The 15,736-nt window shown below is 38.3% G+C and overlaps 1 protein-coding gene and 1 long non-coding RNA gene across 4 annotated transcripts in view; one reads left to right on the forward strand and one right to left on the reverse strand.

Annotated features, from left to right (window-relative positions):
• Positions 1-15,736, reverse strand: part of NFATC3 (nuclear factor of activated T cells 3) — a 184,585-nt gene that overhangs the window by 67,661 nt on the left and 101,188 nt on the right. For all 3 annotated transcript variants that reach the window (XM_069085683.1, XM_069085684.1, XM_069085685.1), the window contains 3 exons: positions 3,499-3,698; positions 666-838; positions 47-187 (listed from right to left, as the gene is read on the reverse strand). In XM_069085683.1, coding sequence (XP_068941784.1) covers positions 47-187; positions 666-838; positions 3,499-3,698 — 514 coding nt within the window. The remainder of the gene's footprint in view (positions 1-46; positions 188-665; positions 839-3,498; positions 3,699-15,736) is intronic.
• LOC138159385 (uncharacterized) lies at positions 13,959-15,706 on the forward strand. Its single transcript, XR_011167887.1, has 2 exons — positions 13,959-15,129; positions 15,485-15,706. It is a non-coding gene; the product is annotated as an uncharacterized lncRNA (long non-coding RNA).

The raw sequence follows: 15,736 nt of genomic DNA on the forward strand, positions 1-15,736 counted from the left end.
TCCCTCTCCCCATCCCCCGAATTCCTCAGCATAAACATTCTATTACCTTGGCCTTTTTCAATAAAGATGATTTTGGATTCTGGAAGAAAATTTGATCCAGTCACCACCATTTCATGACCTCCGTTTACTGGACAACTGTTGATACTGTACTTCTCAATCTGAGGGAGTTCTTGAGCAGATCGCTGCGCTATTTTTTTCCCAAAGGGTTGAAGAAAAGCTTGTTTTAATATGTAAACTTTCAAGCATAAAGAATACATTTTCAAAAAAATGAAAATAAGAAAAATTTTATTACATTTAACAGACTACTTCATATGAGTCATATTCTACTACTAAACTTACCAGATTTTAAAAATTTTATATTATTTAATTAAAATAGTCTAAAATGTAATTTCATAATATTGTTATACCATCATTGTGATATTATGTATTCACATGTTCAGGTTTGGAACTAGAATCAAGGTTTTTGAATTTGGAGTCCAGTGTGCTTTCTACTATTCTGCCAAACATAAAAATCAGCCAGCTTACTTTATTGTCACACTAGGTTATTTAATTTCTATGTCCATATTTGCTCTTCTGACCTAAACATTGGATTGCAAATAAAGAGAAAACAATCGACTGGTTACTGTTAAGGGAAATTTTAAATAGATACCATCATACTCACTTACAGCATTCAACAGGTATGGAAGCAGTCTGCAGAGACAAGACTTTTCCATTAGGCTGGGGTATGTGTACACGAAAGACAAGACGCACTCTAGTATTCTTTCTGCCAATGTCAGTCTCTCCTTTCCGAAGTTCTATGTCGGAATTGCGAAGTTTTAAAATACCTGCACAATCAATACTAGAGGGAAAAAAAATAATACTTTACTTCTTGATTCATAAACAATACTTCTAGAAAACCCAGCAACTTTTAATTTTGTATTTTTAATCTGTTTTTATAGGTTGCTATAACCAAAAAAAAAGTCATCACCCATTAGATAATCTTCTGATGATAAGCCTTTCTTTATTGAGCTAGATTAGTCCTAAGGCAATAGACAGAATATGTTGCTGTTGTAGTCATAGTCAAAACCTTGGTAGAAACTGCCAGAATATCCTCTTTCCAAGAGCAAAGTCTTTGAGAATCCATGGTCATCTCTGCAGCATGACTAAGACATCAAAATGGGAGTTTTATGGAATGGCTGGCCCCTAACTTCTTTTATAGTCAAGTGTTAGAAAGGAAGTGGGGTGGTAGTGATCTTATTGTCCAATTACCTTATAACTTAAAAACAGGCTAAGAAAGGAAAAAATATGGTACCACCTAGATAGGGTATGTCTGGGTGATCAAAAGGATTTTTTGTAAGGGAATGCTTTGAGAATTTTTTGTAAAGGAATGCTTTGACAACAGAAAAGTCGAAAGAATAAGGAACATGGCATAAAGTCAGGACAGGAAAGTACAACTGTGGGGTTGAAATAGCACCATCAATCAAAGGTTGGTTACTGACTAGTATGTCTATCATAAATACCATTCCATCATGTTAACACTCAGTTTTCTAAGTAATCTACATTTATGACTATTTGAATGTTAAACTGTGTTATGGACAATAGTAGTGAATGTTATTAAGAATACGTCCTAAGTTAACATATGTGACCAACCAAAAGCAAAACAGTAAAAACAACTACAGCAAATCTGTTACTCACATAAAGAAAAAATGGGTATAGTGGCGTATTGGCCAAAAATTAAAATTAGCTAATAAGTCAGTTTTCATTGCTCTGGGTTATTTCTGATTATGGCTTCCTTTGTTTTCCACCATAAGACACAATCCGTAGTCAGAAACCTGTCTGTAAGCGTAAATCCTAAAGGTTTTGAAGGATGATAATTCTAATGTGAGTTTCTAAAATCTAAAAAACATTTTCAAACAGATAAAATGCACAGAACACAAATGAGATTTTCAAATAAACCATGTGCAGCAGGGTGACAAAGTTTTATAAATAGAATTTTCAGTTCCAGAGATGCTTATTAAAACGTAACAGAGTAGTGGCTATCCATGTAAATGTGACAAAATCCAGGTCTTGGTTCCTTTTACACAGACTCTTATTCTTACAAATTATTGTATATAGAATATTGGCAGGGTTAATGCAATGATTTTGGTTTATAGCATTTAGATTAATTTTAGTTCAAAAGCTTCATTTTACAAAAAGAGAAAAGCCTGGGGCAACTAGGTGGGACAGTGAATTGACACCAGCCCTAGAGTCAGGGGGACCTGAGTTCAAATCTGGCCTCAGACACTTAACACACACACACACAAAAAAACTAGCCGTGTGACATTGGGCAAGTCACTTAACCCCAACTGCCCTCCCAAAAAAGAAGGAAAAAAAAGAAAAAAAGCTGCAAAGATTTAGATTGGAGACAAAGTCCCAAGTTCCAGTTGTACACATGCCATTTAATAAAAAAGAGTCTTACATAAAATGTGCCTCAAATCTGTAAAGTGACAACTTTAACCTCAGATAAGACAAGATTTTAAATAACTGACACAGGTTATCTCTGACTAAAACCTTGCCTTTTTAGGTAAGAAGCCTGTCCTGAATCCCCTTAATGCTAATACCTTGCCTCTGAGACTCTTTAATTTATACTGTCTATCTTTTTTATACATGATTATCAGCAGTGCAAAGTGATTTTTGCCTGAGCATTTGGCACTCTGAATCAAAGGGACGGGAGGTAGGAGGCTGGCCTGCCATAAGATGGGGAAAAAAAAGTTAATGGGAGCTCTTATATAACACTGGTACAAGATCAGCTTCCCATGGCTTGTTACTCTAAAAAGAGGTGAAACAGAGGCATATATAGGGGGCAGTAAGTTATTCTCTGACACCCTAATCTAGAAATACTTGGGGTTCATATACCAATACACAAGGAGGCAGAAAGATACTGTGGGAAAAACCCTGGATTTGGAGTCAGAGGACCTGGGTTCAGATTTCCAGCTCTACCAATGAGGAGAAAGGAATAGGCATTTATCAAGCACCTACTGTGGGCCAGGCACAACACTAAGGGTTTTACAAATATTGACTTATTCCTCACAACAACCCTACAAGCTAAGTACTATTATTATACCTATGTTACAGTTGAAAAAGCTGTCTGAGGCTGGTTTTGAATTCATATCTTCCTTAGTCCAGGCCCAGTTTTCTATTGACTACACTTCCTACAGGTTTCTTATACTCTCTAAGCTTCAGTTTCCTTATTTGTAAAAGCAAAGAGTTTAAGAAGCACTGAAGGGATTGCAAGTGGAAAATGTTTAAGAAGCCCTGCACTAAATGACTTCTAATTTCAAGCACATTGTCCTTTTTGCTTCCTGCCAATTTTCTTGGGTCTCTTCCCTGGAACTTCAAAGAGAGTTGGTCTAAAGCAGGACCTATACAAGCAAGTCCAATTAAAGGTGATTCAAATGTATACCTAGTTGGTTGACAAGAGTTGCTTATAGTCCAGATTGAGACTGATCTCTTTTAGAAAAAGATCCTTAAACAACATACCTGGCTGACATATTATTTTCAGGAAGAAGTGGAATTTCTAAAACTTTTGTGCTGGCAATTATTATTTCTTGGCTAGCAGTAGCAACAGTCTTCCCAGTGATTCGGTGCACCTGGTAGAATGCATGTGGTCGTAGGTAGCGATCATCTGCTGTTCCAATGAACATCTGTAGATTTATTGGTTTTTCATTATAGCCTAGGAGCTAATAAGAAAAAATACATAAAATTTGTTTCCAAAGTATAACAGAATGTTGTAGTATGGTTATTTTTTTACTATTTCATCCTTTCTATTTGCATCCCCAGCTCCTGGCACAGTGCCTGACAAGTAATAGGCCCTTAATAAATGCTTGCTGATTGATCTAAGTATTACACTTGTTGCATTTCTAGTACATGAATAAAATACCATTTAAGTAAATTAACAGTCATGGAATAATTACAAAGTTAAGGTATTTCTTGTTACAGTAGTAAAAGACTCAGAGCAGCAGAAGAAACATATCACAAATCCTGAGCACTTTATTTCTGAGAAGCTAGAGTCTATTTGGGGTAAATGGTAAGTTTAGGTTCTCAACACATTGCATAAGAGCAGAACATGCAAAGTAGTTAGAAATAGAGAAAAAGACAAGTCAGTATTAGAATTTTATTGGAGGCTCCTGAGGGCAGGGACCACATTTTACACTTTTTCAATAAACTCTGTTCATGACCCAGGTTTAACACACAAAAGATATTTAAAGACTTTCCTCATCTGACTATCAGGGAAGTTTATTCACAGGTTAATAAAAAGTAAATTTACTTCTTTAGTTTGAGATAAGTCATTTACTATTCAATAATATGTGAATAACTATAATGACCATTCTTTGAGATTTCTGATAAACATTATTGTTGAGCTAACATTCTCAATAGTTATTGGCACCACATCACCAAAAAAAAGCACTTTGCAAAAGAGGAAAGTGTTTTTCCACTTAAAGATTTCGTTATTTAAATGAAATAATTTTAAAAGAGGTAAGCTGTTCTTTGGCTCCATCCCAGGTGTTACATATTTTTGGGAAAGGAAAGTATCTTAGTTTGTGAAAGCAAAGGCAATTTTCTTTGCTGGAGTGATTTTTAAACGGCTATTTTCTGCATAAAATATATACCGACTATTTCTCCCCTCTTTGAATTATTATTTTAAAAGTCATTTTAGCAACACTTACATTTTCTGCTTTTCCACTCTGTTACTCAACTCTGGGTTTCTTGGCTTTAGGTATGCTGTGTCAGAAGAGGATAAGTAGCAATAGCTAGGGAGTATAGCTTAAATGCTTCAGTACTGGCACAACAATTCTGCTTTGGTTGCACATTTCTCACCTTTACAAATCAATATTCATTTATTAAGCTCCCCCGTGTGTCTGCTATTGTACACTGCACCTAAACCCTATGCATTCCAACTTCCACTCTTTCAGGTGCATTTTCCTCCTTTAATCAACCTCATAGAAAGAGACGTAACCATTACAAGTACACAAGAAGTATTAAATGGGGACCTACAGTTAGGCTAAAAGGATAAGGGCAGAGCGGGAAGACTGAAGATGACAAAGACACAGTCAACTTTAGGGATTTCCACACATCAGTGTGTAAACTACAAAGCCTCAGCCTTTCAGTAATTAGTCCGGAGAAGTAGTGGTCTACTACTCCAAAACTTTACTAAGAGGCAGACAGTTGTGGGAATTTGCCTGCCCTATTTAGTAAATATCATCTACCCCAGACTTCCTATCACCAAAGAGCTCTTGGGCTCTTTAGTTCAGGTCACTGATCTCTAAACTTTGAGAACACTTGAACTAAGGAGTAAGACTAGAAGAAAGAATAACTTTAGAAAATCTTAATGTTCTCTCTCAGAAGAAAGCAACCCAAAGTGATCATCTGTTGTAACCTGCAGTGAGAACATGGCATTTGCTGCCACATGACTAATTTTATGCACTTACCTAATTACCAAAGAAAGTTAAAGTATAAGCTAGTATGTAAAAGAGTATCTGTTGAATCTCACTTCAAGGCATTGTTTATAGAGTGTTTTTATATTTTCAAAGTGCTTTTACATCATATCTTATTTTATGAAGGAGACAGGGCAGGTGTTATTACAAAGGTCGTTTGAAAGAAAATGCAGCTATTCATTATAATCAAATGTTTATTATTAAGCAATTCAAGAGCTCGGAGCACCATCATGTTTCCTTTCCTGACCTTTCTTTTCTTCTTCCAGGAGTAACTTGCTACAATCTCCCAAAGAGAAATACATCACTGTCACAACTACCCTTAGCACCAATGAGCTCCTCCTCTCAACCTCCCTATCTGTGTCAAGAGTGCTTCCACTCTCTCAGGCACTGAAGACTTCAAATCTTGGAATCGTCTTTGACTAATAACTATTCACATTTCTTTATAGATCACAGAGATGTATATCCATCTACCCCTATCTATGCTTATCTACCATTAAGCAGATTAAACAAATATTAATATCTACATTTTCTGATGAAGAAACTGAGGGTCAGTTAAGTGACTTGCATCAGACAACTAACAAACAGCAGAGCTGGAATTCAATCTTATTCTTCTGACTCCAAATCCTGTGTTTTTTCCTACTATGCTATGATATTTAATATTTTTTCTTTTTATACCCTATTGTCTACCTAATCAGTAACTTGCTAATTTTTCCTGTAAAATTTTATCTTAGGGGCGGAGTCAAGATGGCGGAGTAGAAGCAGGACCTCTGCTGGGCTCCGGCTTCCACCTTCCCCAATCCATGTAAAAAGGGGACTCTAAACAAACTTTGGAGCTGCAGAACCCACAAAATGACACAGAGAAACTAACCTGGTGCTGAGGACAGCCTGGCAGGCCTGCAGGAATTGGCCAGCCCAGTGCTCTGGGAGGGGAGCCCAGGCCCACAAGGTGGAGATTTTAGCCCCAGGGCAGGCCTGACCAGCAGCCAGCTGGAGGGACTCTAGACAGCAGCAGCTGTGGCCGTTTCCAGAATTATCAACACATAGATGCAAAGGACAGTGAGAGGTCAGTGCAGTCTGGACTTTGGGACCCAGTAAGTGGGAGTGCGTGGCTTTTGCCCCCCTGGGGCGAGAAGCCGCTGAGACACTGGCACAGCCAGCCAGTGCCACGTGGCAGCTTCAGTTCCTGGTCTGCAGAGTGTAGGGGTACCAAGCACCAGTCTGAGGGGTAATCACTCTTGCTTTAACCTTCTTGGATCTGGATTGCAGTCTAGGGTGGAGGTCCTGGGATGTGTGTCCAGCTTGCCAGAGCATGTGGAGACCTCAGAGAGGGCACCCATTTAATACCTCTGGCAGCTGAGAAAACTCCAGCGTTTGGGAGGCTCAAAAAAAGCAATGAGAAGAATGCCTTAAAATTTTATCTTAAAAATTAATTTTTTCAATCCCACTGCCACCAACTTGGTTGAGTTTTTCATATACTTTGGAATACAGTGATAGACTCCTATCTGCCCTCTTACATACCATTAACAGATGAATCTTCCTTAAACACTGTCTTAATTAAGGTGCTCCCAATGTTTAAAAAGCTTCAATGGCTTGCAATTTCCTATGACATGAAATATAATTTTTTCCACATAACTTTCAAGGTCCTGTAAAATTTGGCCCCAACTTACATACATACCCTCCTAAGGTGTGAAATCAAGCCAGTCCAATAATAACACTATGTTCGTTCTTTTTTTGTTTTTTGGAGGGGGTAAGGCAATTGGGGTTAAGTGACTTGCCCAAGGTCACACAGCTAAAGTGTCAAGTGTCTGAGGCCACATTTGAACTCTAAATGCTCTACTTGCTGTACCACCTAGCTGCCTTATTTTTTTGGTTGTTTATTTTGTTTACAATATGCTTATTCTTGCCAATATACCTTTATTCCTATTCCCTACTCTGAAATGTCCTTTCCTTCCTCTATCCAACTTCTCTCTAAAACCTAGCCTTTATGGCAATATAGAAGGAGATGTGGACTTTGAAGCCAGAAACCTTGTTTTTTATTTTAATCTTTCATTTATTAGTGTGTGAGGATAGATCAACCAAAGATAAAAAAAACTACCAAAAAATCACACCACCTAGTATGTGCCAGGCACTGTGATAAAAGATAAGAGATACAAAAAATAAAAAGGCAGTCCCTGACCTTAAGAAGTTTATAATCTAACGGGGGAGACAATATCCAAATAAATATATACAAAGCAAGCTAATACAGGATAAATAGGAAAATAATTAACAGAGGGAAAGCACTGGGATTAAGAGGAGTTGAGAAAGATTTCTGTAGAAGATAACATTTTCTTTCATTGGGGTCAGGGAAGTTAGTAGTCAGAACAGAAAAAGGAGAGCATTCCAGGCATGTGGGGATGACCAGAGAAAATGCCCAGAGCCTAAAGATGGAGCATCTTGCTTTTGGAAATACCAGGCGGCCAGCGTCACTGCATGGAAGAGTATGTGTTAGGGACTAGACGTATAAAAAGACTGGAAATGCAGAAGGCTAAGTTATGAAAGGCTTTGAATGCCAAAGAGCATTTTGTATTTGCTCCTGGAGACAACAGGGAGTCACTGAAGTTTACTGAGTGAGGGGGCAACATACTCAAACCTGAGCTTTAGGAAAATCACTGTATGGAGTATGGATTAGAGTGGAGTGATCTACCAGCAGGCTACTGCAATAATCTAGGCATGAAGTGATAAAGGTGTATACTAAAATGACTGCAGTGTGAGAAGAGAGAAGGGGGTATATTCAAGAGAGGCTACCAAGGTGAAATGAATAGGGCCTTAACAGGTTGGATACTGGGGGTGTATAAGTATGAAAGATAGAATACAAGATGACTCCTTGATTGTGAGCCTGAGGAACTGAGAGAATGGCATTGCCTGCTAAAGCATTAGGGAAGATAGGAGCAGGGAGGGTTTAGAGGAAAAGGTAATTAGGTTCCATTTTGAAGATATGAAGTTTAGGGTGCCTTTCTAGGATTTTGTTTTTCAGGGTAGAAGAGATGTGGATATGTTTGTGGACAGCAGGTGAGCCTTAGTAAGCAGGGAGAGACTGAAAATAATTGAAAGAGTTGGGATAGAAGAAAAGGTGATCTAGTTAAGAAGACAGAAAGGGTAATCCACTGAATTAGGTAAGGATAGAATTGGCTCACCTGAACAATGGGAGAGTTTAGCTGCTTTGTCATGTGAATCGGGGGTGAAGAAAGTAGCAGAAAGCATCTGAGAGACAGGAGACGAGGAAGAGGGGAAAAGAGGGAGTTCTAGGAAACTGGCTTCAATTTTTCTTTTTCTGTAAAATACAAGGCAAGCTTTGTGGCTGAGTGGGGGGAAGGGAAGCCATTCCCGAAGGGCTCCAAAGTGGGAGGTCTGAGAAACAAAGAAAAGGTTTGGAAGAGTCACTATAGAGGGTGGGATAGTGAGATGAAGGAGGTGCAGTAGCACTGCCTAGCAGCAGTGAGGACCCAGTTGAGATTGTGTAACATAATTTTGTAATGGACACGTTCTGAACAATTGCATGAGACTGCAAAAGAGACTGAGAAGGAGGAGAACCAAAAGAGAACAATGTCACCAAACCTAGACAGGAAAAAGCATCCAGGAGAAGATAATGATTAACTTTATCAGAGGTTGCAGAGAAGTAAAGATGGAAGAAGAATGACATATATTCATTAGATATGGCAATTAAGAGATCATTAGGTAACTTTAGAAAGAACAGGTTCAGTTGAATGATGATAGCAGCGGCCATAATGGAGCGAGTTTATAACTGAGAAGACAAGTGGAAGTTTTCTCAAGTTAGCCACAAAATGGAAGAGAAATAATGGTGATGGTCATATAAAATGAGAATTTTTTAAGGGTGAGGGAGATCTGTCTATAGGTAGCAGGTAAACAGCCAGTGTATATGGAGAGAGTAAAGATTTGTGAAAGAATGTGAATGTCAGAGGGGGAAACCCCTAGAGAAGATGGGATAGAATAAGATTAAGGATGCAGAGAGAAGTTTGCCTTGGCAAAGAGAAAGAAGGGTCACTTGTTCACGTGAGACAAGGATAAAGGAGGAAACTGTGGGGGAAGACACTTGAGTGAAATGAGATGAGGAAGAGGAAATGAAAAGGAAGTTCACAGTGAATGGCCTCAACTTGCAATATGAAGCAAGGTGAGCCTCAGCTCAGAGAAGGGAGAAATATGTTACAGGAAGCTTGCGAAGGGATGAAAATGTTTATAAAATCAACTATGGAGAACAGAATTGTGAATCATTTAGGGAGGTATAAAAGAACTGCCTTGCTTCAATGAGGATGCAGTTGAGATTATTTACTGTATATTATAGTGGACTAATCAGAATGATTTTACTATTTCCTCCAGCTCTGTTCAACAGTGGAGTAATTACAAAGTTGGACAATGAGACTGAATTACAGAGGATAGTATAAAACAACTGGTTCACCAGAAGATTGTGATAGGGAAGGAAGAAGAGTGTTTGGGTAATGAACTGGGAAAGAACTAAAGGTTAGTGATGTTAGATATTACAGTGAGGATGAAGAATAGGATCAGGGATTACAAAGTAGAGGGAAACATGGAATGATAAAAGATTATGATCAGATAAAGGATTTTCAGAATTCAAGAACAGAGTTGTAAAAACACTTGTAGGTGATGGCAATAACTGTCTCTTTCTGTAGCAGAGGTAGAGTAGAGATGTAGGTCATGGAAACTAAGGGTATTTGAGTAATCAGGAATATGTATGCTAAAATCCCTTAGGATGAGGGGAGGAGTTGGGGCAGAAAGAAGACTGTGAATTGGGCAACAAACTCACAGAGGAAGGGAGAATGGCCTGGGGGAGGGAAGGTGTCACTAAATAATAGATACCAAGATCTGGACTGGATGATAAATTTAGATAGTGTGAACCTTAAAGGAGAAGGGGATGCTGAGTGATAATGGTAGAGGCCTTCCTGGAGGTAGTAGCAGGGAGCAAGGAATATTCTGATTTCCCTACCAAGTCCACCATATTCACTGAGTCCAGGGGATATGAGTGAACATAAAGCAGTATCCTAAAGGGTGGTCAATGATGCAATGTCATCAGAAGGAAGCCAGGTCTCAGTGAGAGAGAGAAGACATAGGGAATGGAAAAGGAAAAGGTTTAATATGAAAGCAAACTTGTTAATTTAGGAACAGGTATTTCAGAGAGGATAGGAGAAGGGATGGACAGATGACTGGGACATCTGAGGGGTAAGGTTCACAGAGGCATGGGAACAAGAAAGTTAGTAGTGGGGGACAGAGTCAAGACCGTGGAGTAAAAGCAGGAGTTCTCCCCCAAATACCGATTAAAAAAGACTCTAAACAAATTTTAGAGCAGCAGAACCCATAAAATGACAGAGTGAAACTAATTTCCAACGCAAGACAACCTGGAAGGGCAACCAAGAAAGGTCTCTTACACCAGTCTGAGAGAAAAGTGGGCCGTGCTGGCACAGACCAGAGCAGGTCTCGGGACTGAATCACTGGCAGCTGTAGCGGTTTCGACTTCTCAACCCACAACCACCAAAGACAATTTGGAAGATCAGTAGGAAAAGACTGTGGGAGCTGGGTGAGACAAACATGTTTTCTAGCCCCAAGGACAGAGAGCAGAGAGTGGTCATAGCCCCAGCCCTGGGACATTTTTTTAATCCTAACATGCTAGAACACCAGGCCAAATCAAATAATATCAAATTTAATAGGAATATACCCCAAATCTTACACTTAGATTTAAAAAACCAATTTCATAATTACATAATGGGAAAGACATGACTAGACATTAGTTTGACTGAAAAAGATCTGAGAGGCCGAAGAGACTATAAGTTCAGTATGAAATCCACAGCAAGATATGGCAGACAAAAAAGCTACAGCTTATACTGCACTCAAAGGCATAGCTTCCAGGAAAAAGCAGGCAATACGTCCACTTAACTCTGATCTGACCATACTACACATGCGATAATGTTTTCTGTTCTAGGCAACACATTTTAGGAAGGACATGAATAAGTTGTAGAGTGTCCAAGAGTTCAAAAAGGGTAATAAAAGGTCTTCGAATCATACCACAAGATCAGCAGAAGGGACTAGGGATATTTAATCCACAGTACATCAGGATGACTTGGAAGGACATCATGGCTATCTTCAAGCATTTGAAGATGTTACCTGGAAGGACTGGACCTGTTTTTCTTGGCTCTAGAGAGCAGAATTAGAATAGCAGGACAGAAGTTATAAAAAAGAAAGTGTAGTTTTGATGTAAAAATAACCTTTTTAATGATGAGACCTATCCAAGAATGGAATGGACAGTCTCAGGGGGTAGTAGATTATCCTCCACGGTGCAAATCTTGAACAAGGGCCAGTTAATATTTGTCAGGTCTGTTGTAGAAGGACATCTTTTTCAGGTGTGGATTAGATTAGATCCATTCCAAATGTGAGATTCAATGATATCACAATGCTTAAGTCCAATCCTCTAACTTGCTTCCAAGCCTTTTATGTATTCAAAAGAACTTTTATTAGTAAAGCCCAGGGTACCCTTGCTTGCAAGGTGCTCTTAAAAATGGTACAATGGCTAAAGTAGTATGCCTGAAGCCGAGAAGACCTGAGTTCAAATCTAGTCATATGCACTCACTAAGCTGTGTGACCCTGAGAGCAAGTCACTTAACTTTGATCTGCCCCAGTTTCCTCATCTGTAAAATGGGGTAAGTCTTTCCCAGTTTATGAATGGGATAATATTGGTAAGGAGCTTAGCACAGTGCCTAAATATAAAGGAGGTTTGCAATGCTTTTCCCCCTTTCCCTTTGGTATGCCAAACTTGTTTGCATGCGGTTTGCCATGCTTTGAGTAGATCTCCTGTTCTCATTCTTGTTCATTTTTCAAATGGAATGTTTTTCTTCCCACAATTCTTATACACTTTGCCAATTGGTTATAATTGGAGCATGTAATTTTATTTGACTTGAAACACACATCCATTTGGTATTCCTAAACATTCTTTCAGATGCTCTGGCTTAAATTCCATGGGCAGGCTATCCAAAACAAACAAACAAAAAAACCCTCATCTAATTGGAAAGAGTTTGTCTAGAAAACTGTGGATCATCCAATCATTATGGAAAGTAATTTGGAACTATGCCCAAAGGGTTATAAAACTGCACATACCCTTTGACCCAGCAATATCACTGTCAGGTCTGTATCCCAAAGAGATCATAAAAATGGGAAAAAGACCCACATGTACAAAAATATTTATAGCAGCTCTTTTTGTGGTGGCCAAGAATTGGTAATTGAGGGGATGCTTATCAACTGGGGAGTGGCTGAACAAGTTATGGAATATAAATATAATGGAATACTACTGTTCCATAAGAAATGATTAGCAGATGGACTTCAGAAAAACCTGGAAAGACTTACATGAACTGATGCTGTGTGATGTGAGCAGAAGCAGAACATTGTACACAATAACAGCAACACTGTGTGATGACTAACTTCGATAGACTTATCTCTTCTTAGCAATGCAAGAATCTAAGACAACTCCAAAATACTCATGATGGAAAATGTTATCCACATCCAGAGAAAGAATTATGGAGTCTGAATGCATACTGAAGCATATTATTTGCCCTTTTTTCTTTTATTGTTTCTTCTTTCTTGTGGTCTCTCCCATTGGTTCTACTTCTTCTTTACATAACTAATGTGAAAATATGTCTAATATGAATGTACATGTAGAGCCTATATCAGACTGCATGATGCCATGTTGGATGAGGGGAGAGGAGGGACAGGGAGAAAATTTGGAACTCAAAATCTTATGGAAGTGAATGATAATAAAGAAATAAATTCATTAATTAAAAAAAACTGATAACCATTTATTTTGCTGGTTCTATTTGGTTTTCCTCCAAAAACTACTATTTTATAATATTTTTTTTTGAAAACTAAAAAATCATTTTAAAGAGTTTTTTTGCCCCTACATTTGCAATCTTGCCAGAAGACTAAAGATAATCCTTATGAAAAGTAACTTGTTCTAAGGATAGGAAACTGCCTTTTCTCCTATCTAAAAATATTAATTAACTTCATAAGTCATTTAGAAAAGAAATTCCACATATGTATTTCTAGATAACAAAAATATTCTCATTAGTGGAATCAAATCTAAAAAAATTCCCATTATTGGGTAGACAATGTGCTGTAGTATAAAGAATGCTGGCACGTGGAGGCCTGAAAGAGGCCTGGTCAACTTGGCAGTAAGTTGATCCACCAACCACAAGGGCCATTCTCAGGCCTATCACTGCAGGGCTGGGATCTGACAGAGCAGGGTAAAAGACAAATGCAGGGCCTGTGGCAGTGGCAGCAGCTACTCCTTGGGACTACCAACCCATAGCCTGGAAATTTAAAAAGCACTTATCTGAACTTCCAGGGACCAGGATGGCAGAGTGAACCCCTGCTGCTCCAATCCCCACCCCCCCCCACCCGAAAACACAGTAATTATTGCCCCAGAGCAAAATTTTAAACAGTAAAGGCTTGGGAACCCTAAAGGAAGGGCATGGTTAAGGCCCTGCCTCAAAATGGATAAAAAACAGACTACAAAGACTCTAGAATCCTATTATTGTGAGAGGGAGGAACCAAATTTAGAAGGAAACAGGATTTACTCCACACCCACAGCTGAAGCCTCAACAGGGAATATGAACTGATCCCAAGCACAGAAAGCATTCTTAGATGAGCTCAAAAAGAACTTTGAAAACCAAATTAGAGAGGTAGAAGATAAAATGAATAATTTTTTTCAAAATCAAAATTGCAAAATTAGAAAAATATTACAATGAAGAAAAGAGCTCCTTAAAAAGAAAAACGTGTGAACTAAAAATGAAATATGAACATATGGAAAAAGAACTTTAAAAACTAAATGAGGAAAATAATTCACTAAAAATTAGAATCAATCAAATTGAAGCTAATAACTATGAGGCACCAAGAATCAGTCAAACTAAACATCAAGAATGAAAAATTAGAAAAAGAGGTAAAATATCTCAATGAAAAAATAACTGACCTGGAAAACATATCCAGGAGAGATAATCTGAGAATTATTGGTCTATCAGAAAATCATGATGAAAAAATGAGCCTGGACAACATCTTCCAAGAGTTCATCAAGGAAAACTGCCCTGAGATCCTAGAACCAGAGGGTAAAATAGAAATCAAGAGAATCCATCAGACACCTCCTGACAGAGATCCCAAATTGAAATGTCCTCGAAATGTTGTGGCCAAATTCCAGAACTATTAGGTAAAGGAGAAAATACTACAAGCAGCCAGAAAGAAACAAGTAAAATATTGCAGAACCACAGTGATCACACAGGGTCTGGCAGAACCACAGAACCACAGGATCTGGCAGCACCTACATTGAAAGATCGGAGGAACTGGAATATCATTTTTCACAAGGCAAAAGAGCCTAGGTTACAACCAAGGATCACCTATCCAGTGAAATGGAGCATAATCTTCCAGGCAAGGAAATGGTCATTCAATAACATAAAGGACTTTCAGACCTTCCTGATGAAAAAGCCAGAGCTCAATGGAAAATTCAACCTCCAATTACAAGACTCAAGAGAGACATAGAAAGGTAAATAGGGAAAAATACACACACACACACAAAGACACAACTTGTTATTTAGTAAGAAAAAAAGGCAGCTAAACTGAAGGAAAACCTGAGGTGGGTAAAAAAGGAGGAGGTGTCAAGGCTAAGAAGAGCAAGAAAAAGAGGGAGGAGAAGGAAGATGAAGACGAAGAGGAGGATGAAGATGATGATGAATAAGTTGGTTCTAGAGCAGTTTTTTCCTTGTCTATAAAGCATTTAACCCCCCTGTACATAACTCACTCCTTTTAAAGAAAAAAGAAATGTAAGGCTGTGTAAGATTTGTTTTTAAACTGTACAGTGTCTGTTTTTGTATAGTTAACACACTACCGAATGTGTCTTTAGATAGCCCTGTCCTTTAGTGGTATTTTCAATAGCCACTAACCTTGCCTGGTACAGTATGGGGGTTGCAAATTGGCATGGAAATTTAAAGCAGGTTCTTGTTGGTACACAGCACAAATTAGTTATATATGGGGATGTAGTTCATTTTCATCTTCAGTTGTCTTTGATGCGGCATATGAAATAATTGTTGTTCTGTTAACTGAATACCACTCTGTAATTGTAAAAACAAAAAAAAAAGTTGCAGCTGTTTTGTTGACATTCTGAATGCTTCTAAGTAAATACAATTTTTTTAATTAAAAAAAATAAGAACAAATTGTTTACATCCCTTTTTGGGAAGCTGATA

Source organism: Petaurus breviceps, unplaced genomic scaffold, assembly GCF_028583685.1.
Source record: "Petaurus breviceps papuanus isolate PSGF00001 unplaced genomic scaffold, PetGlider_PUasm1.0 176, whole genome shotgun sequence".
In the NCBI taxonomy this organism is placed as follows: Eukaryota; Metazoa; Chordata; class Mammalia; order Diprotodontia; family Petauridae; genus Petaurus; species Petaurus breviceps.